Genomic DNA, 20808 nt, shown 5'->3' on the forward strand with positions numbered 1-20808 from the left:
ATGAATCTTTTCTTCCTGGGAAAGGGATAATTAAAGGTTGCGTACAATGCCTGGGGTTCTTTTATTCCCCTTTGTTGGTTGTACGAGATTTGCCACAGGTTTCTTGAAGTAGGGTTTCATGGGGGAAAGTAATATTGGGGCAGAAGAACAGAAATATCTTTTAGGGATAATTCCATATGAAGCAAACCATCATTGTTTGGTAATAATCAAAGTAGGAATATGGGGAGGGGGGAATAGAATGTAAGTGTAAGCCTGTTTCTGTAATGGGGCCAGGAAGGACCTCAGAAAATTTCAGGTCGACACCTCTGGGAGAGCAATCAAGGAGAGAAGCCAAATGCTCCTTAATGCACCATTTTCATCTCCACTCAATAATTTTCCCTCGAAAGGGGCTTTTACAATTTACTAGCATCAGAGAGGTTCTTGTAAGCTTCCTAGGTGATATTTCGCAGCCTCTTTGTGAATTGTTTTGAGTACAGGGGATAGGCTCTAGAAAGAACCTGAGGTTAAGTATGACCTCCACCCCCAACGATGGAAAGGGCTTGGTACCAGGCACTGATCTATGATAAAATCCTTCCTAGAGTCTCAGCAATTAGAAACGTCTGGGAGGCTGGAATCTGAAGAGTGTCCTTCTCAGGGCATAAGTCCTTTCCCTTACTGAGTAGGTCTGGAGAGGGCAATGTGGAATTAGTTTGCACAGCATAGGGGTGGGAGTGAGCAGTGGAACCTGAAGAATTAGTTCCTAGTTCATTTGCCGAGTTCGTTATTAGTTTTTATATTATCATCAAAGAAGGTACCCGGCTTTCTTTCTTTGTTAGCTGGAAGCCAACAAAAGTCAGAGGGACGATTTCATTTCACTCATTCCAAAAGGGGGGAAAGGAATTTTGGATTTCCACCCCAAATTTCCTAATTTCCCCATTGGAAAAACCGGGAAAGGCTGAGGACCTTTTCATGCTATAGATTTTGAAGTACCTGGACCTTGAACCTTGCCTGAAGTGATTTTTCTCATTTTGAAAGAGAAAATATTTCACAGGAGTAGCCCAGAGAGGGGTCTTCAGTTAAATAAGAACGCTATTAATATAGTTTAAAGGCCATGGTGGTTATGTTCTTATTCATTTGTTTTATTTTCTTAAATTTTTTTTGCTTGAACTTGTTGACTTCATTTGTCTTGATTAATACAGAGCAGTCTTCCCTTGACCATTCTGAAGTTACAACTCCCTATTGTTTAATTTTGTGGCATACTCCCATCATGCCCAGAAGGAAAAAAATACACTTAAAATTATACACAGTCTCAAACAACGCAAAACATTTGAAGGGAAGAATTGCATTTAATTCTGTGAGGAGCAATAGCACTCGGGTAGTATTGCACTTGAAATTATATATGCCAAACGAATAAGGGTTTTTTTCCCTTCAGGAAAGGGTTCTCTAACCTCCCCCTTCCCACTGCAGCTTTCTGACCCCCCACCCCCCTTTCAGCTCCAGAAGCAACAGAAAAGATCCCTGGCGTTTATTGTTCTGAAAATTGTAGGAGCCAGGGGTTAAAACAAAAAAATTGTGAGTTAATCATTTTGTCCTGATAACATGTAGAGAAGCTTGCAGCATCTTTGGGGATACTTGACGGCATGCTGGGGTGTTGTAAAGCTCAGGTTGAAATCCCTGCTCAGAAGCATCAAGGTATGCAGGATTCTGGCCATCAACCACTTTGAAGGTGCCAACTAGCACCCTGAATGGAACCCCACAGTTGCTGCTCTCTGTTTTATTTAATGCCTTTGAGCACAAGCATATGAAGGTGGCTTCTGCTGTGCCAGATCACTGGTCTGGCAAGGTCATTACTGTGCATTCTGACCAGCAGGGGCTCTCCAGGGCCTCAGGTGGAGGTCTTTCACATCCCTTCCTACCTGGACCTTTTAACTGGGGATTCCATGGATTAAACCCAGGACATCCTGCATACAAAGTAGGTGCTGACCAGTGTTCCCTCTAAGCTGAGTTAGTGTGAGCTAGCTCACAGTTTTTTGGCCTCTGGCTCACACATTTTTGTCTCAGCTCAGGAAGGACAGCTCCAGAGCCAACTCATTTATGCAGCAGCCAAGTCGCTCGCTCACAACTTTAATGCCGGCAGCTCACTAAGTAGAATTTTTGCTCACAAGGCTCCACGGCTTAGAGGGAACACTGGTGCTGACCTGCTGAGCCACGCCCCCTCCACAAAGTTGCAGCCCCTCATCCCATCCTTACAGTTAAGCAGCACATCAGAGCTTAAAACCCAGTCGATGTCTTTATTGTCTGTATCTACTATGTAGTCAACAAGGAAGCCATGGAACTAAGCCAGCCGGGGAGCCATGCTAAGAAGATAGGTTTATCATTGGCTGTTAGCCATGATAGCTGAAGAGGGCCTCTGAGTTGAGCGGCAGAGTGTCCTTGATTGTCAGATGCTGGGGAATGGTCTGCAGGGGGCAGGTGTGGTCTGTATGCAGACTTCCTTGTGCCATCTCACTACCTGCTGCTGGAAACAGGGTGCTAGACTAGGTGGCCCACTGGTGTGATCCAGCATAGCCACTCTTACATCCCAGAGACTCGTGCATTGTCAGGAGCATTGAAACAGTTTATCTGCTTGTTGTCTCATAGATGGAGCTGGAGTCTTTGGGACCGTCCATCCCTTCCGTTATCCACGATGAAAATGGGAATGTGATTAACAGCAGAGACCACGAAGGGGAACCCATTCAGTTCATATTTGAAGAGATCAGCTGGAAGCAAGAAATAACTTGGGAAGAGGCAGCCCACAAGCTGGAAGTTGCTATGTATCCATTTAAGAAAGTATGAGAACCCTCCCATGGTATTTGGGGTGGGGGTGGGGGGAATAGGGTTGGATGATTCTGTGAACAGCACCCCCTCCCCTACCACCCTGGTGGAAATGGCTCTTCAGTCCTGTTGTGTCAAGGAATGCTCCTTGTGCTGGAGTGAAGCACTTACACAGTCCTTAGTGGGATGGATCCCCAGGATGCCTCCTGAGTGGCTGAATTATTCTGTGAGTGCCCTCATATGGAAGACATAACACAGTGAGCCTCCCAATTTTATTTGGAACCTGCAAAAATGACCACTTTGACATCTGCTGATATCTTAGCAGTTTTATCCAGACGCAGTATTCCTTAAAATAAGCACGCGGTCTCTCTTTTTGATATGTTGATGAAGAGGCTGTGTGTGGTTACGCCAGAAATTTGTGATAGAGTCCAGATCTCTTGGGCACAGCTGGAGCTTTAAGAGCCCTGTCATCCATCCTTCCCGTATCATGCGTCTCTGGTGCCATTTTTCGAAACAGACGTGCACTAGAGGTGTTTCTAAGAACGCTCTCGAGACAGAGTGTACTGCAGTCTTCGAACAGTGCCATCTAAGCTAATGGCCATCACTACCTTATCAGCAACAGCAGGAAACATGCAAGCCACATGTGGTTCAGCATCCAGGAACAAAGAGTGAATTTATAGCACGAGTTGTGGAGGGCAGTTAACGTTCTCCTGCTGGCACTTGGCAGCGTTGCTCCTATCTAATCAGTTTGAGGGTCAAGCAGAGGAGGGGCCTGTGGAAAAACTATGCCATTTGGTGAAATTGTTGAGCATCATAGATGGTTTTGAAAAAGGGATTAGACAGATTAATGGAGGAGAAAAGGTCTATCGACGGCTACTCACCATGGGGACTAAAGGGAGCCTCCACATTCAGTGGCAGTAGGAAGAAGAAAAGGAGTTGGTTTTATACCCCGCCCCTCACTACCCGAAGGAATCTCAGAGTGGCTCACAATCTCCTTCCCTTCCTCTCCTCACAACAGACACCCTGTGAGGTGGGTGGGCCTGAGAGAGCTCTGAGAGAACTGTGAGTGACCCAAGGTCACCCAGCTGGCTGTATGTGGAGAAGTGGGGAATCAAACCGAGTTCTCCAAATTAGAATCCGTCACTCTTAACTACTACACCAAACTGGCTTTCAGTAAACCTCTGAGTACCAATGCTAGGAGGCAACATCAGGGGAAGCCATTTGCCTTTATCCTTTGACTGTTGGTCCTCCAGTGCCACTATGTGAAGCAGAATGCTGGACTAGATGGACAACCAGTCTGATCCAGCAGGGCTCTCCTTCTTTTCGTATGCTAGCCAATGTTTTAAGAAGATTGGGTTTCTGTAAAGGGGCCTATATGTAAGAAGGGCTTTGCTGGACCAGTTTAATGGCCCATCTAGTCTAGTATCCTGCTTCTCAGAATGGCCAGGCAGGTGCCCTTGGAAAGCACACAAGAGGAGGGAACACAGGCCAAAGCTTCTCCCAGCCATGAGCTATTGGACATGGAGGTTCTGTTTAGCCATGATGACTGTCGAAGCTAATGTCAATGACTGCCTCTGTGTTCTCTCTTCTATGCCTGTAATTAAGCCAAACGTTTTTCGTGAGGTGTGTTGGCCTTGTAAAAGCCCAAACCGTTTGGGTTTACTATCCCCCCCCATGTGTCCTGTTTTGCTTTCTAAAACTAACTGATCAACTGTTCGTTTTAAAAACTGACCGCCAGTGTTCCCTCTAAGCTGAGTTAGTGTGAGCTAGCTCACAGTTTTTAAGCCTCCAGCTCACACATTTTTGTCTTAGCTCAGGAACGATGGCTCCGGAGCAAACTAATTTATGCAGCAGCCAAATCCCTCGCTCACAACTTTAATGCCAGGAGCTCACAAAGTAGGATTTTTGCTCACAAGACTCCACAGCTTAGAGGGAACACCAGCAACGTTAAAATTGTCTCATTGGAAATTGTTCCTCTGGTTCGCTCAGACTGTGCAGACCACCCTAAGCTCTTTGGTTAGTGGTTCCATATATATATGTAATATTCCTGTATTTTACATACATGTCGTCCCATGCCGGTACGTGCTGTGGGGAGCAAGGGTCCGTCAGGAGCCGCCTGCCATGTGTACCCATCCCCTTAACACCAACGATGTGCAATTTTAGCAGAAACATGTGACACATTTTCTGCCCCTGTTCTTCTGCTTTCAGGTTTCCTACTTTTCTTTTACCCAAGCTTTTGAAAGGGCAAAATCTGAGAGCAAACTGGTGCACTCCATCCTGTTGTGGGGAGCGCTAGATGATCAGTCGTGCTGAGGTGAGAGGTTGCTGTGCTGTATTTCCACACATCTCTGTCTTTTCGGTGGTGGAAAGCGCCATCGTGTCACAGCGGACGTATGGTGACCGACCCCTCGTGGGGTTTTCAAGGCAAGGGACAAAGAGAGCTGGTTTGCCACTGCCTGCCTCTGTGTAGTGTCCCTGGACTTCCTTGGTGGTCTCCCATCCAAGTACTAACCGGAGCCAATCCTGCTTAGCTTTTATGATCTTGACCAGATCAGGCTAGCCTGGGGCCATCCAGGCTGTATGGGTGTGTGTGTTTAAGAACCATAGCAGACCCCGGCTGGATCAAATAGGGTTGCCAAGTCCATCTTCCACCCCCAGCGCGGGACTTTGGGGGCGTTCCTGGAGGGGAGGGGCATCCCTGATGTGATGACGTCACGTTAGGGACGTCCGCCCCGCCGCCTGTGCGCAGGATTTCCAGAAACGGCAGTTCCCTGCACTTAAAGGAGCCAGCGTTTCCCTTTTAAATGCAGGAGCCGGCGTTTCCCCTTTAAGAACAGCCCTTTTAAGAGCTGGAAGGATTTCCAGAAACAGCAGTTCCCTGCACTTAAAGGAGCCGGTGTTTCTCTTTTAAATGCAGGAGCCGGTGTTTCCCCTTTAAGAGCAGCCGCGTTTCCCTTTTAAGAGCTGGAAGCTGGCATTTCCCTGCAAGCTTGCGGAGTAGGGGTTGGGAGGAAACATGGGTTCCACGCACTTAAAGGGAGAGAGATGGGTGGCTGTGGGTGTTGGGGGTGGGGCTTCCCCCGCTGGCCATCTGGCCGGCAGCGGGTAGAACCCCCACCCAAAAATGGGGGACCCCTGGCAAACCGGCGGGGTTCGGCAACCCTAGGATCAAATCAAAAGCACCCCCAAGTCCAGCTTCCTGTTTTCCTAAGTTGCTGGTCAGATGCTTCCTGGAGTCTCAAAAGGCATGAATGGCCTTCTTCCAGGGTTGCAACTTGTATTCAGTAATCCCCTACCTGGGGCTTGGAGTTTCTATATGGCTATTGCGGCTAAGAGCCCTGTCCTCCATATCTGGGTTCCATTTTCCCCTCTTGAGGAGACGCTTCAGCAGATCAACAAAGAAACTAATTGATGAGTTGCTGTGACAACCTCCTATTGGGGAGGACTGGGTTTCTCTTTATATTATACTGGGTGTTTATAAAATAGGTAGTTCCGGCTGCCCCCAGGAATTTTCTAAATTCCAAATCCACTCTCAGCTTCTTATGTTGGTATTGTGACCCAGGGTCTAGGCTTTCAAGGGTCTCTGTGGTCCTGAGGAATAATGGATATGACTTCTGGGATTAATTTAAATAAGAGAGGATTTATTGAAAGGGGAACAAAATAAGAGGTTGGTTATTATGTAACTGGTTGGGAATAAGGTTCCTGTAAATGAGCTTGTCAACTGTATCACTTTAATACACATATACTGATCCTTCTCAGATCCCACACAGATTCTTTCACATCTCTCACTGATTGAATTTCCACTGAACATCTTCAACTGCTTTTTTTCAACTGTGTCTCCTAACTCTGACTTTCATACTTAACTTTCATAACTGACCAACTGACACTCACACAGATCCACTTTAAAAACTCCTCCCACACTCTCTCATCCTCCAATCACAGCACACTTGTCTCTCTCAATCACTCTACTCTGCATTCACTGCACCGCAACCAAACATTTAAAGAGACACACACACTCTTAAAACAAGGAATCATTACAGTTGCGATTCAAAACTAATACATGAGAATAGGCATGTTGGTTCTTTGTTCTATCTGGAAATTAACTGTTTAAACACACAATGCAAATACTCCATAAAGATGGTTTTTGGGTTGTGGGGTTTTGTTTTGTATTTGTTTTTTTTTGGAGTGAGGTCTTTGCTATGAGGATGATAGAAAATAAAACTCTAATAAAATGATGCTGTGTATTTCCTCCATGCTTCCCCTCCAGCTCACCAGTTTCAAGACTATAGCAATATACCAACAGCAGCAAAAGCCTACTTGTGTTGGTGGGGGGGGGGGGGAGGCAGAGGGGGAAATGATGCCAAGTTTGGGCAGGGTGGTGAAGAAATCCACACCTTCCCATCTGCACTTTTTACAGACCCACTTTGGGTACCACAGATCATACCCCAAACAGTTTTTGGAAAATCCAGGAAGAGGTTGGTGGTCACATGATGCTGCACGGAAGTCAAAATAAAATCTGAAGCACTGGGGTGGAGGATGAGAATACAGAGCAAGAGCTCCGTTTAGAAGCAATCATAAGCAAAACAGAGAACCCTGCTCCGAGGTGCTTATAATCTCATTGGGGGGGGGGGGGGCCAAGGGAACGACATGGGTCACACATGCAAATGTGGTGGTGAAGGGGTGAATCCAAAGGCTGGTTTCACCCCATGGAAGAAGTAGGTTTTGAGCTGGGGTATGAATGAAGAGAGAGAGGTGATGCCACATAAGGTGTTCTTGGAGGGCACTGCAGGCACAGTGCCAGTGGGAGAGAATGGCTGGAGCCTTCTGAGAGAGGCAGTAGGCTCAGGAAGCAACAGAGCTGCCACTGCTGACTTCAGTTGGCTTAGAAGGGTGTAACTCTGTTCAGGGTCACACTTTAGGTCTCTCTTCCCCATCAGCAGTTTTGTCCCAATAGTGGGCTGCCACCAAAAGTACTTTAAGCATTTGGTGTGATGCTGTGAGCTGTCACAGTAAAGCCAGTCCTGAATGACAGCAAAAAAAGACATGAGGCAGATCATGCACCTCATTCCATTTTACAAGCACAAATTACAGGCCTGTGGAGCCTCAGTTTGTCTCGGGGCATGCAGGAAAGGCAGCTCAGCCTTTCTACCTCCACTTGCTTTGCTGTCTGAAACTGAACACCCTACTCTGTTGTTAGCATTTTAAAGGGGGGAAATGCCTGCATCTCCCCAGTCTTTTAGAATGCTAACGATAAAGTGAAAAGACAGGTTGTTAATAGCAAAACTGAGTGGAAGAGAGATAATTTAAAGCCCTAAAGTTACACTCCCAGAGGCAAATTGAAGTTATTCAAGTCTGTGCCTTGAGGTGCATTCAAGGGACCAGGGTTCTTTCACACTGCTGGTCATTTCTGGAGATCTTAGCACACACTTCTCTCTGTGCCCACTGTCTGCTACAGCTATAGGTGTGGATCCATGCAGAGAGTTTACATAGTAAATATTCTGCTAGGCACTTGTCATATGAAGTGGACATGCAATGACGTTATAACTCATTAAAGTTTCACAAATCTGGTCTGAAATTGTCCCTAGTGCAAATTTATCCTGATCTTGCCCCCATCTTTCTTTTTCTCTCCGGCCAGGTTCAGGGCGAACTCTCCGGGAAACCGTCCTGGAAAGTTCGCCCATCCTTGCTTTGCTGAATGAGAGTTTCATCAGTACCTGGTCATTGGTGAAGGAACTAGAAGACTTACAGGTAAGTGGTTTGGTTCCTGTGAATTCAGGGATAGTAGTAGGTGCCACTTGGACACAGGCATCAAAGAAAACCAAGAATCGCAAACCTGTTAAGGCTCCAGCAGTGTCTGTAGCAGGGTCGTTTCTAGAAGAAGAATGTGCCATCAAGTTGCAACCAACTCATGGGTAACCCCTTTCTCGGGGTGTTCCAGGCATGAGATGAGCAGAAGTGGTTTGCCATTGCCTTCCTATGAAGAGCAAGCCCCATCTTCCTTGTTGGTCTCCCATCCAAGTACTGACTGAAGCCAGCCCTCTAACCTCCTGAGCACAGATGAATTCAGGCCAAATTTGTCTAACTGAGCTGCTGTCAAACTCGGGTCTCGTTTGTCATGGTTCCTGCTGTTCTTTTGCTGTTTTGGTTCTGTATGCCTACTGTCATATCAATGAAAAAAGAAAAAAGAACGGTGACAATTCAGCGCTTGGTACTATATTCATAAATCATAATCTACAATGACAGAAAATAAGTCATATATATAGTGAATGTAGACGGTGGTCTCCGGAATGGTGTGCCGTTTCGACAATGATCTTCTTCTGAACAAGGATGTGTACATAAACTGTCTTTCAACAATTCATTTCTCTTGGTGAGGTATTAAAAATATACTGTTGATTTACTTCATCATAAAGCTAATGCTTACAGCTATGTTCTTCAATGGGCTATAATTGCAATTGTTGAAAGACAGTTTATGTACACATCCTTGTACAGGTTTTTAGCCTGTGGCTCACACATTTTTGTCTTAGCTCAGGAAAGATGGCTCCAGAGCAAACTAAGTTATGCAGTAGCCAAATTGCTTGCTCACAACTTTAATGCCAGTAGCTCACAGAGAAGAATTTTTTCTCACAAGCCTCCACAGCTTAGAGGGAGCATTGCCTCCTAGATATTTTGAAGCATTACATTATTCAGAGGTCTGTGAGACCTCTTGGAATTAGCATGGGTGGTCTTTACAGACCTCAGATATTCTCCTCCGAAGGATTAAAAATATTTCATATATCTTTACACTGAAGTAATTGTTGAATTCATCATTTAAAAAAACCCACAACAACCTATGGCTTAATTGATTCATGTTCAAAATGAATGCCATTTAGTTAAGTGGTGTTTTTAAAACCAGTGTGTTAAAAACATGAAATATGCATTCATTTTCTATAGGCCAAGAAAGAGAATGAGTTAAGCAGCAAACTTGCAGAGCTACACCTCGAGAAGTACAGTTTCCCCGTGGAAATAATGATCTGCTTGCCCAATGGCACTGTGGTATGACTCCATTTCTGTTTTAGCGTCTCAGTTCTGTCCGTCCTTTCTTTCTTTTAAAATATATTGTATTATTCATATAATAAAATTCATATTGTATTATTCATATACATAAACCTACGATGTGCAAGAAAGTAAATACCATCGTCCCGGTTCTGTCTGGTTGCAGAGAAATGGCTGTGCCCAATTTCATTTTCTGCTTTGCATGTGGATTTTTTTCCAGCACTGGTGCATTTATTATATGCATAACAACATTTGGGTACAAATGAATTCTAGAATTGAAGCCAGTATTAGTTTTCAGGATGCCACCTGCTTCATTGCTGGCTTTACTGAACTTACTAAAAAAGTATCTGATAATAAATTTCTTGGGATAGTATACAGATAGTATAATCTGGACTAGACATTAGAATAATTCCCCTCTGTTGGACATATTTACAGAAAAAACATTACACAGCATTGAGAAGGAACTCTCTAGTCTCATTCTTGCAGAATGGATTCTTGTTAATAAATTATTTGTGTGTATATCCAGACTTCATCAAAATAGAACTACAGTTTGGTGTAGTGGTTAAGTGCACGGACTCTAATCTGGGAGAACCGGGTTTGATTCCCCACTCCTCCACTTGCACCTGGGCAAGCCATAGTTCTGTCAGAGGTGTTCTTGAAAAAGAGCAGTTTCTGTCAAGAGCTCTCTCAGCCCCACCTACCTCACAGGGTGTCTGTTGTGGGGAGGGGAAGGGAAAGGAGTTTGTAAGCCACTCTGAGACTCCCTTGGGTAGTGCAGGGCGGAGTATAAATCCAATCTCTTCTCTTCTTCTTCCTCTTCCTTTTTTATTAATTAGTGATTTCTGCTTCGGATCCCAATTGCCTTCTTCTCATATAGTTGCAGTAGGAATTAAGCATCCAATGCATTTTTTCCTTCTTGGCACCGAAAAGCCATCTCATTGCACTAAGCAAAGCAGCTGCAGCTAATTGAATGCCATTATGGCCTGCGAGCACCCTTGGGCCAAGAAGGAGGAGCACTGCCATCCCTCCTTGGTAGCAGTCTTTTTTTTTATATTGCCATAAGTCGTTTAATGTGGCATCTGCCGCCTTTGTCTTTTAGGGGAGAGCAGCTGCTACCAGATTGAAATGGTACTGCTTTCCTGGGAGAAAAGAATCTGTTTGTGGAACTCTCTTGCTTTCCTAAAGGTGTCCCACATTTTGCAGGTACATCACATCAATGCCAATCACTTTCTGGATATTACTTCTATGAAGCCCGAAGAAATTGAGAGCGGCATCTTCAGTTTCTCTGCCAGTTTTGAAGATCCCTCGACAGCAACCTACCTCCAGTTCCTGAAGGAAGGACTTCAGAAAGCAAAACCACTCCTGCAGAAATAACTGGAGAACGCTACTGCGGATCATCAAAGATACCAGAGGTCTTGTTTGCTGGCACTCCTTTCCCTCTGTGCTGTCTGGTAGTGTGTTGTGCTCGAACAAGATGGCTTTGGGAAAATAGAGGACAGTAACAACTGTAGTTGCACACATTTTTCTTTTGAAGGAGCTGAGGTTGCCAGGCTCTTATCAATGAGTTGGTGGCCCCTTTTGGGGCTCTTAAATTGACTGTATATAGCTGAAGCGTCATATTTTAGAACTGTGCATTGGAAAGCCCTATTTGACTTCAGTAGGTCACTGTGACAGGTGGATTTTGAAATCAGAATACATCCTGGCAATCCTAGTTCAGAAGAGAAGTCCTGTGTGTCACTTACACTCCCACTCATGTTGAAAAGGGCTGTTTCATAACACAGGGCGGCGGCGGCGGGGGGATACTTTAAACAGCCATTTAGCACTTTTTGCATCAAGCACCCAAAGTCAGCGCAGATGTTTCTAGTGAAATTCAAGATGCCCCTCCTTATTCTTAAACACTTGTATGGCTTCCTTAGTTTTGATGAACCACTTCTGCCCTTAAGACTGGAGCCTAAGACTGGAGCCTCTTTGGCCAGCAGCAAGAGGACTCAGTGCCCTTGCCTGGTGGGGCTTGTGGTTGGCAGGTGGTTCCCGCCTTGAAACAGCTGCTGCCAGAGGAACAGGTAAGCCGTGAGACTCCTCGAGATGCAGGCCTCATGCCAGGGATGAAAGTAGCTTTTCCAATGGATGGTAATTGTGAATGTGTCTCTCTTTGAGCCCATGGAGTGAATACCACTACTCTAACCATTCTTCTCCCCCTGCTTCCAGCCCCAGAACCCTATCATCCTGAAAGGTCCTATAAAAGAGTGTGTCTCCAGCTGTCACTGTTGGGGAGGGGACGTAAAAACATACTGATGAATGCCACAGCGGGCCTTCCTGTAGCAGCAGGCCCCTTCCCCTCACTTCAACATACCAGTAGCTCCATCTTGCTAAAGTTTCTTTCCATTCAGCTAAATAGAATTAAAACCAAAATATGCCTATCGAACTGAAGCATACGCATTAAGAACATTAAATGTACATGCCTGTCATTCTTCAGATCTGTTCCGAGTTCAAAATTAGGGTCTTTTTTTCAATTATAGGTTTTGGAATTTGCCTTTAATCCAGATTTCTAACCCTTCAGGCTTAATGGGGGATTGTTGATGCATCCCCGGTCAGCAACTAGTCCTGGTGAGGGAGGGTGAAAGATGAGGGGTAACCCACTGTTCCCCATAGCAACGGCCACTGCTCCTTTTATTAACTCTTGCTTTTGGGTTGGACTTGGCCTCGAAATGCTGAGCCTGTCCTATCCTTTCCCCAAGAAGCTCAGGGCAATGTACACAGCTCTCCACGCCCTCCATTATAACAACCACATTGTGAGGTAGGTGAAACTGAGGGAACACCCAGCGCAAGGTGTCTCGGGGTACTTCTGGGCTGAGTGGGGATATGAACACGGGTCTCCCCACCCCTAGTGTAACACTGTAACCATTCAGCTTTCCACCAGCAATTCTTAGTTTTCTTTACTCAAATAAGAAAATGCCACTTTTCCCCCCGAGCACATACGATACTTTGTTCTAGTGCTTTCACAGTGATTTGTGTCATCCTGTTGGAGTGAGATTGCAGAGCTTTTTGGAGTCCTGAGTTTTAAAAAAAAATGAATGAAACATTGGCAAGCAAAGGTTTAATTTGTGTGTACTGTTTCTAGCCCTTTACTCTGCACGTACATGAGGAGGAGGGAATGGGAGCAGGCAAGTGCAGTGCTTGGGAGCTTTCTGTATGAACTGAGCCTATATCTGCAGACAGAGGATCAGTGAAGTGTCCAAGCTGTCCTGCAGATTTTAAAAGGGAATGGTCAGCTTTTGGTCTGGATGCCAACCTCAGGGCCTTTCCCAGGCATAACTGGTTTTCTTGCAGCGTGAACAGCACCATTTTTTAAAACTAGCCTGCCCAAGTGACATTGCTCTGACCAGTGCTGCCTTTTGTGCACTTCTTCCTATCATTCCTGATCACTAAACAGCGCTCCTAGAAAATAATAACTCCCACTACAGCTGTTGTTCCTGTTTTGTAATACAAAGCGGCTCCATTCTGTGTCAGACCATTTATCCATCTATTCATAGTAATATTTATCCCAACAGAGCAGAGAATCTCAAGATGAGGTTTTTCCCAGCACCTGCTAATCCAAGATTGTTTTAATTGGAGATGCAAGGGGTTGAACAAGAGAATCTTCTTTATCCAATACCGGGGACTAGCCCCAGTTCCTGTTGGGATGATGGTTAGACTTAGTTTCACAAGGTCCTATTGGATGGTGCCTGTGACATCACTGCAAGGCATAATACATATCTTTCCTCGGTTCTATGAAAAAAGCCCACAGGGGAAAAAAGCCCACAGTCATAAATGCTCACAGGAAAAATGCCCACATGGAAAGAAGCCCACATGGAAAAATACCATGTAAAGTGCCATAGATATTTATAATGTTGGATAACCATTCATCTCCACTTATGAGAATGAACAGGTATTACCTTTATTTTATATTGTTGTTTTAGGATTAAAACATGTCATATTCACATGCAACAGTGTGTTGTGATTTTATCAATTATAATCACATAATAATTTTGCTATGTTATTAGTAAATTATCTCATTACTATACAAAAGTGGCCTGTATGAAGAGGGCTTTAATGCTCTTGAGTGTAAAGGCTTGGAAGGGAAAATGCAGGAAATAAAAGTGACCATTTTGTTATCAACAAACTTTATTAAAAAGGAAAAACAATAACAAAAATTAAACTATATAGAAACATTTTAAAATAAAATTAAATACTTCAAATTTATTTACTATTTGTCAACCTTTGTAATGTTGGTATGAAGTAATTTCTAAAGTAAAGAAAAAAGATGTTAAATTATGTATAGACTGTCTAGTATACACAGCTTTTGAACAACTATATGGTTTAAAATTCTTCAAATAATTAATATTATTTACTTATTTTGTTATTAGAAATTAAAACCATAAAATAACATTAAAATAAGTCTTGAGTGTAAAGGCTTGGAAGGGAAAATGCAGGAAATAAAAGTGACCATTTTGTTATCAACAAACTTTATTAAAAAGGAAAAACAGTAACAGAAATTAGCTCGATTTCCCTTTACTTTAACAAATACAGCGTGGTACACCCTGTGCTGTGACCATGACATAAGATTACCTAACCCCAATATTAAAAGCAACAATTATTTAAAAACAACATTTAATAACAGTAATAATTTAACAACAACTACTCAGATATAATTCTTCATTGCAAATTAGCCAATCTCCTTAAGTAATTAAGTTTGTTCTACCTGCTCATATTGCTGCACAGAAGTGGCAACCATGTCATATAGTGTCTCATATTTCCACTTTTTCACCTCTAGGTAACCTGCCTGTTTAGCCAGTGTTAGTTTGTGGCAAGCCAGGTCCCTCTGCAGACCATCAGATAGAGACCACACACTGGGATGACTGCAGTGGAATAGGGAATAAAGAGCACTACATGACATGGTTGCCACTTCTGTTATTTGTTATTTAATGTTATCTTATGGTTTTGTTATCTTATGTCTCTAGAAAGAGGCTCTGGGCGGATGCCCTGGCCTTGGGGTCTCAGTGTCAATTTGCTGTGGTGATCTCAGCAGCGTATGACACAGATTCCACTGTTTTCTCCAGGGGAACTGATCTCTGCCATCTGAAGAGCAGCTGTAATTCTGAGTGATCTCCAGCCCTCACCTGCAGATTGGCAGCAGAGGTTCCCCAGGAGGAAATGGCTGGTTTGGAGGGTGGAGCCTATGGCATTGTACCTGTTTGAGGTCCCACCCCTCCTCAAACCCTACCCTCTCCAGACTTCATCCCTCAAATCTCCAGGAATTTCCCAACCTGGAGCTGGCAACCCTATCTCCTTCCCAGCCAACCATCAACCTACTGTTACCTGCCCCTCTGACTTCCACTTTCCATCTCTTCTCCCCTCCCTCCTGGAGAGCAGTTCTAATTCTGTATGATCTCCAGCCCTCACCTGGAGATTTGCACCAGTGGTTCCCCAGTAGGAAAAGTACAGTCTTTCTCTGCAGTGGGGACCAAAGCAGCTTACATGGTCAGGGGACAGCATACCCGAGGGACTGCCTTTCCCCACATGTTCCCCAGAGAGCACTGCATTCAGGGACACAAAACCTCCTAGTACACCCTGGCCCTAAAGAGGCCAAACTGGCCACTATCAGGGCTAGAGCCTTTTCTGTGGCAGCACCGCACTGGTGGAACAAGCTCCCTGAGGACACCAGGGCCCTGCAGAACCTACTTCAATTCCATAGGGCCTGCAATACGGAGCTCTTCCACCAGGCATTTGACCACACTTAACATCTTGATAACTTGGAGCATCCCTGGGATTGTTTGCATCATCTAAGTCTGTATTAACTGACTCCTGTTACAAAAACATTAGATTATGACTGCCATCACATAGGAATATATGTATGCATTGCACTTTAAATTTTACATGTTTTTAAACTGTTTTAACACTTATGTAAGCTGCCCCGAGCCTGCTTCGGCGGGGAGGGCGGAGTATAAATCCAATAAATAAATAAATAATTCTCCTCTTCCCCTTTCGATCTGCACAACAACCCTGTGAGCAATACTCCCTCTAAGCTGTGGAGTCTTGTGAGCAAAAATTCTACTTTGTGAGCTACTGGCATTAAAGTTGTGAGCCAGTGATTTGGCTACTACATAAATTAGTTTGCTCTAGAGCCATACTTCCTGAGCTAAGAAAAAAATGTGTGAGCCAGAGGCTAAAAAAACTGTGAGCTAGCTCACATTACAGCTTAGAGAGAACACTGCTTGTGAGGTAGGTTAGGCTAAAAGTATGTGACTAGTCCAAAATCACCCACTCAGCTTCCACAGCAAGAACCTGGATCTGGCAGACCCTGCTCTAAAGTACTAACTGCTACACCACACTGGCTGTTGTATTGCCTGGTATCACGACTGAACTCCAGACAACAGATCTCTCTCTTCCCCTGAAGAAAATAACTGCTTTGGAGGGTGGACTCTATGGCATTTTATTCAGCTAAGGCCTCTCCCCTCCCCAAATCCTGGCTTCCGTAGACTTCAGCACAAAATGTCCAGGAATTTCCCGACCTGGCAACCCTAGTCAGGACTGGCCCCAATGAGTTCCCCACAAAGGCCTGGAAAGGGCTTCATTCCTTTGTCTTTTTACTGACAGAACCAAGTTAGTCCCACAGGAGCCTAGCAGGAGAAGTGTCTTTGTCAGGAGAGACAGCTGTTTTGGCAGTTATTCTGACAGGGAACAGTGGTAGTGGGTGGGGAAAAGGAGTGGACCCAGCACCCAGCCAATGGCACGCGTTTACTCTTGAGTGGCGGTTGTTGGGCCAGTGGCTCATCGAAATGGCCAACACGTTAGGAGTTTTATATATATATATGATAAAATCACAACACAAATTGTTGCATGTGAATATAGGATATACCTGTTCATTCTCATAAATGGAGATGAATGGTTATCCACCATTATAAATATTTATGGCACTTTACATGGTATTTTTCCATGTGGGCATTTTTCCATGTGGGCATTTTTCCATGTGGGCATTTTTCCTGTGAACATTTATGACCATAGGTTTTTTTCTATGGGCTTTTCCCCTGTTACCTCTTTCTTCCCCCCTCTTAGGGGTTCCATTGTAATGTCCCTCAGTTCAGACACACAACCTCTGATCTGTCTACTTTCTTGGATGGTATGCTTATGTTTTTTAGACCTCATGCCCATATCTTGAGTAGTATTGTTGGGAAAACATGGATCTTTCAGTTGCAAGGGACAGGTATTGATTGCTGTGGGTGATGAAAACAGATGAAAACAATCTAGTGTCTCCTTGGGAAAGGATGTTCCATCCAGAAACAACAGGTTGTGTAATACCCTTTATTAAAACTAACCATAATAACACACAACAGCACACAAGTGTTTTGAGTACTCCAGAACTCTTAATCAGGCCGGATTTGTTTTTTAGTAAAGAGTTTGAGCAGGTAGGGCATTCTACACAGGATTCTACACATTCTACACTGAGCTTGTTCAAATAATGGCATAAAACATCCCCTCCCCCCTTTAATACCCGGGCTGAATAACAGTCCAATCTTAAACAGAGTTACAAATTCATGGCTTTATAATGGCTTGTTCACTGTTCAGTGTCATTTTGGTTAGTTTTAATAAAACTTCTTACACAGCTTTTGCTCTTGGGATTTTCTTTGGACCAACACATACCTAGAGCTTCCATCCAGAAATACCTTTGAAGAAAAAGCCCAATAAGCATTCTTGTGTAAATCTCTGTTGCCTTTTTTTTTTAAGTGCTTCTCATATTTATATTCCCTTTGTATTTCAATAATTTTATAGGTATTTTGATAAATCTAAAGAGAAGGAAGTTGAAATAGGCATTTTCCTCCTGAATCATCTGTTCTTTGTGATGGTCTGATCTTAAATCATGAACAGGTCAGGCCTGATTTCTGACAGTTGCTATTTGGAGGGAAAGAACCCTTGTCATTTCATTCTCTTTTTTTCTAAAAAAAAAAAAACTTTTAAAAAAGGGTTTTGTTTTTTGCCATAAGTATATTTTGTAGGGATGGTTCACTTTAAGATGTGAACTTCTCTCAGATACTGTACATTCTATATTACATTGGGAATGTTTCAGATCTAATCAGTGTTACTAATTGTGAATTATAGTAGAAATGCTGTGCTGGACAGTTAATGTAGCTCTGCTGAAAAGGTTTCAAACAAAATACAGAAAATGTAAGGCTAGTAATGGGCTAGCTACATATTTTGTAAACTTTTTTAAACTGGTTTTTATATTCATATATGTATTGTCTTAAGCTAGGGCATTCCTTCTTTGCCCCAAATCTATATGTATGTTCTGTCTATTTTGAAACTGAACATCAGTATAAGTGGTAGTGATCATTCAGTGCAATGCTTAAAAAGTATACCTTTTTTAAAAAGGCTTTACGTATTTGAATAACCAAAGGCACATTGCACTAGCTACCTGTAGCAACATACCGTCCAGTTTAGCAAGCATTAGCTCAATATTTTAACAAAACCTCATAGATATATTCTTGTACAGAATGGCCTCAGTATTGCTGCCTTGAAACAGCCATGCTCACTGTTTTTTCAAATAATAAAAAAACTGAAAACTCGAATTTTTGTGTGTTGCTTTATATTTTGAGAGGCAACAATTTACGCCATCACTGCAAAGGAAGTGGGAAGGACAAGAGGGAAATCATAGCTGTAAGGAAGAGACCGGCTCTTGTGTAAAGCAGCAACATTGAAGAACTAATGAGGACAGGAGGGGGAGGATCGACCTTGCAAATCATTGCAGGAACTGCCTGGCTTTGGTTTTTAGCTTCTCAAGAGCTGCACAGCTGAGATCTTAATTAACAGCTGGACTGGATAGAGGGAGGGGTAGTGTGTTAACATGTCCTTCCAAGGATAAAAGCTAAGGGGGGGGGCATGCCTCTCTTGCACAGGATTTTTCTTCCATTTGGATCCTGAGTAAGTTTGGCTGATTTTATCGACTGTTTGTATTTTGTTGACCTTTGGAAGACGCTGAATCTTCCCTTAGCCTAGGTAATTACTGTTAATAGAGGTCACCTCACCTGTTCTTTGATGATAAAGGAATTTTTGCCTGACTTGCTGAAACTGTGTGTGGAGCCTGACGCTGCGCATCCTGGCAGAGAACCCAAAGCCTGGACAACACAGTAGCATATGCTGAAGGATACATATTTATTAACAAAATTTGTATGCTGCCTTTCTGCCTTTAAAAGGGCCACAATTTAAAACATACAAATTAAAAACTCATTTTAAAAGCATTAAAATCAACACACATTAAAACAATTTATAAACAGTTAAAATACATACAAAACATAAAAACAGCAGTTGAAACACTTGCTAGGAAGGAGGGAGTGCTGAACATAATAAATCTTCACTCACTCTCAGAAGGGGACAAATAAACCCCCCTGGGGAGAGAGTTACAGAGTTTTGTATATGTGGTGAATAGAGCTTGATAATTCATACAAAGTTTGTGTTTTGACTAAATGCCAACAGCACCTAAAAATCCTGTATATTGTCAGTTGTTTATAAGTGTCTGTAGCCGCCTCTGATCTCTGGAAGGTAAATTAGGAGAAGGCATGTTTCTGGAATGGCCTTTACCCTAATGTAGGGTAGTGTAATGTAGATTTTATCTCCCCACTCCGAAGATGCGCGGTAAAAAACTAGTACCTCGGAGGTACTAGTTTCCGGTAACCGCGGGGCAAGGGCGGGCACGTGATCGCGTTTCCGGTGGAATCCCATGGCATCTGGCACCCGCCCATGTCCCCTTGCAAAAAGGGGTTTTTTTCCCCCCAAGTGTCCTTGGGATGCGCACAAGCACCCAACGGGGCATGCGCACACGTTGGTGTACAGGGAAAAAAACCCCACCCGTTTGCCACAGCACGCCGCTTATTTGCCGCGCCGCAGGATTGTGGTGTGATTGGCACCTCCCCCCTACCACGGGACCTCCACGGGATGTCTGCTCTCCACGGGGCAAACAGCCGCGCTTCCCCACGCATTTTCCTGCCCGTGTGGCAGCCAATAGCAAGCAACTGACAAGCAGGACAGACATGTTAGAAGAAAATGTAAAGTTTGAAACAATGGTCCACGCTGAATGGTGAGGCGAGATTGCCCATTTGTGTTGGCTGTAGAACAGGTTGATTTATTTTGACGGGGTGCATTCCTTCGTAACATGTAGATGACAACAGCTGAGCCACCTTGTGCCGGTCTCTGAAGTGCCTAGGCAGCCTGTAAATGTTTCCTATACAAATAAATACTTCCAAAGAAAAACCTCCCGCTTCAGATCTATTCCTGAGGCCTGCAACTACGATACTAAACAGGAGTGAGAGACAACCTGGGGTAAAGGTTCCCTTGCCCGAAAGCCAGTCGAGTCCGACTCTAGGGTTGCAGTGCTCATCTCCGTTTCAAAGCCGAAGAGCCAGCGCTGTCCGAAGACGTTTCCGTGGTCATGTGGCCGGCATGACTAAACACCAAGGCGCACGGAACGCTGTTACCTTCCCACCAAAGTGGTACCTATTTATCCACTTGCAATTTCTTGCTTTCGAACTGCTAGGTTGCCAGGAGCTGGAACTAGAGACGGGAGCTCACTCCGTCATGCGGCACCCGGGTCTCGAACTGCTGAACTACCGACCTTCCACAGCCTGCAGTTCAGCGTCTTAACCACTTGAGCCACCGCATTCCACTAAGGGAGTAAAAACCCCACTGCACACAAACGCATTGCTTCTAAGTAAACAAGCACAGACAGGGGTCGAGCTGTGAGACGCGAGGAAAAGGATGCTCGAAAAGGGCGCTCCTTTCTTGTGAGCGTGCCGATGCCTAAGCGGCGTTTCTTTCCCGCCATTTTGAGGCACCAGACCGGAAAGAGGGTCGGGATATTTAATGCACGAAAGACTTTTCTTCGCCTGTCTGTATCGCGCGTGCGCACTGAGGGACGGTTGGTGGGCGCCGACCGGGAGGCTGCGGCGGCGGAGG

At 44.3% G+C, this 20808-nt stretch overlaps 1 protein-coding gene across 1 annotated transcript in view; it reads left to right on the forward strand.

The window, feature by feature from the left end:
* Positions 1-11372, forward strand: part of SEPN1 (selenoprotein N, 1) — a 46277-nt gene extending 34905 nt beyond the window's left edge. The window contains exons 8-12 of the mRNA XM_015411628.1: positions 2620-2808; positions 5002-5107; positions 8429-8541; positions 9724-9825; positions 11029-11372. Of these exons, the coding sequence (XP_015267114.1) occupies positions 2620-2808; positions 5002-5107; positions 8429-8541; positions 9724-9825; positions 11029-11199 (681 nt within the window). The 3' untranslated portion in view covers positions 11200-11372. The remainder of the gene's footprint in view (positions 1-2619; positions 2809-5001; positions 5108-8428; positions 8542-9723; positions 9826-11028) is intronic.
* The last annotated feature ends 9436 nt before the right edge of the window (positions 11373-20808 follow it).

Source organism: Gekko japonicus, unplaced genomic scaffold (assembly GCF_001447785.1).
Source record: "Gekko japonicus isolate JY-2015 unplaced genomic scaffold, Gekko_japonicus_V1.1 scaffold62, whole genome shotgun sequence".
Taxonomy (NCBI): domain Eukaryota; kingdom Metazoa; phylum Chordata; class Lepidosauria; order Squamata; family Gekkonidae; genus Gekko; species Gekko japonicus.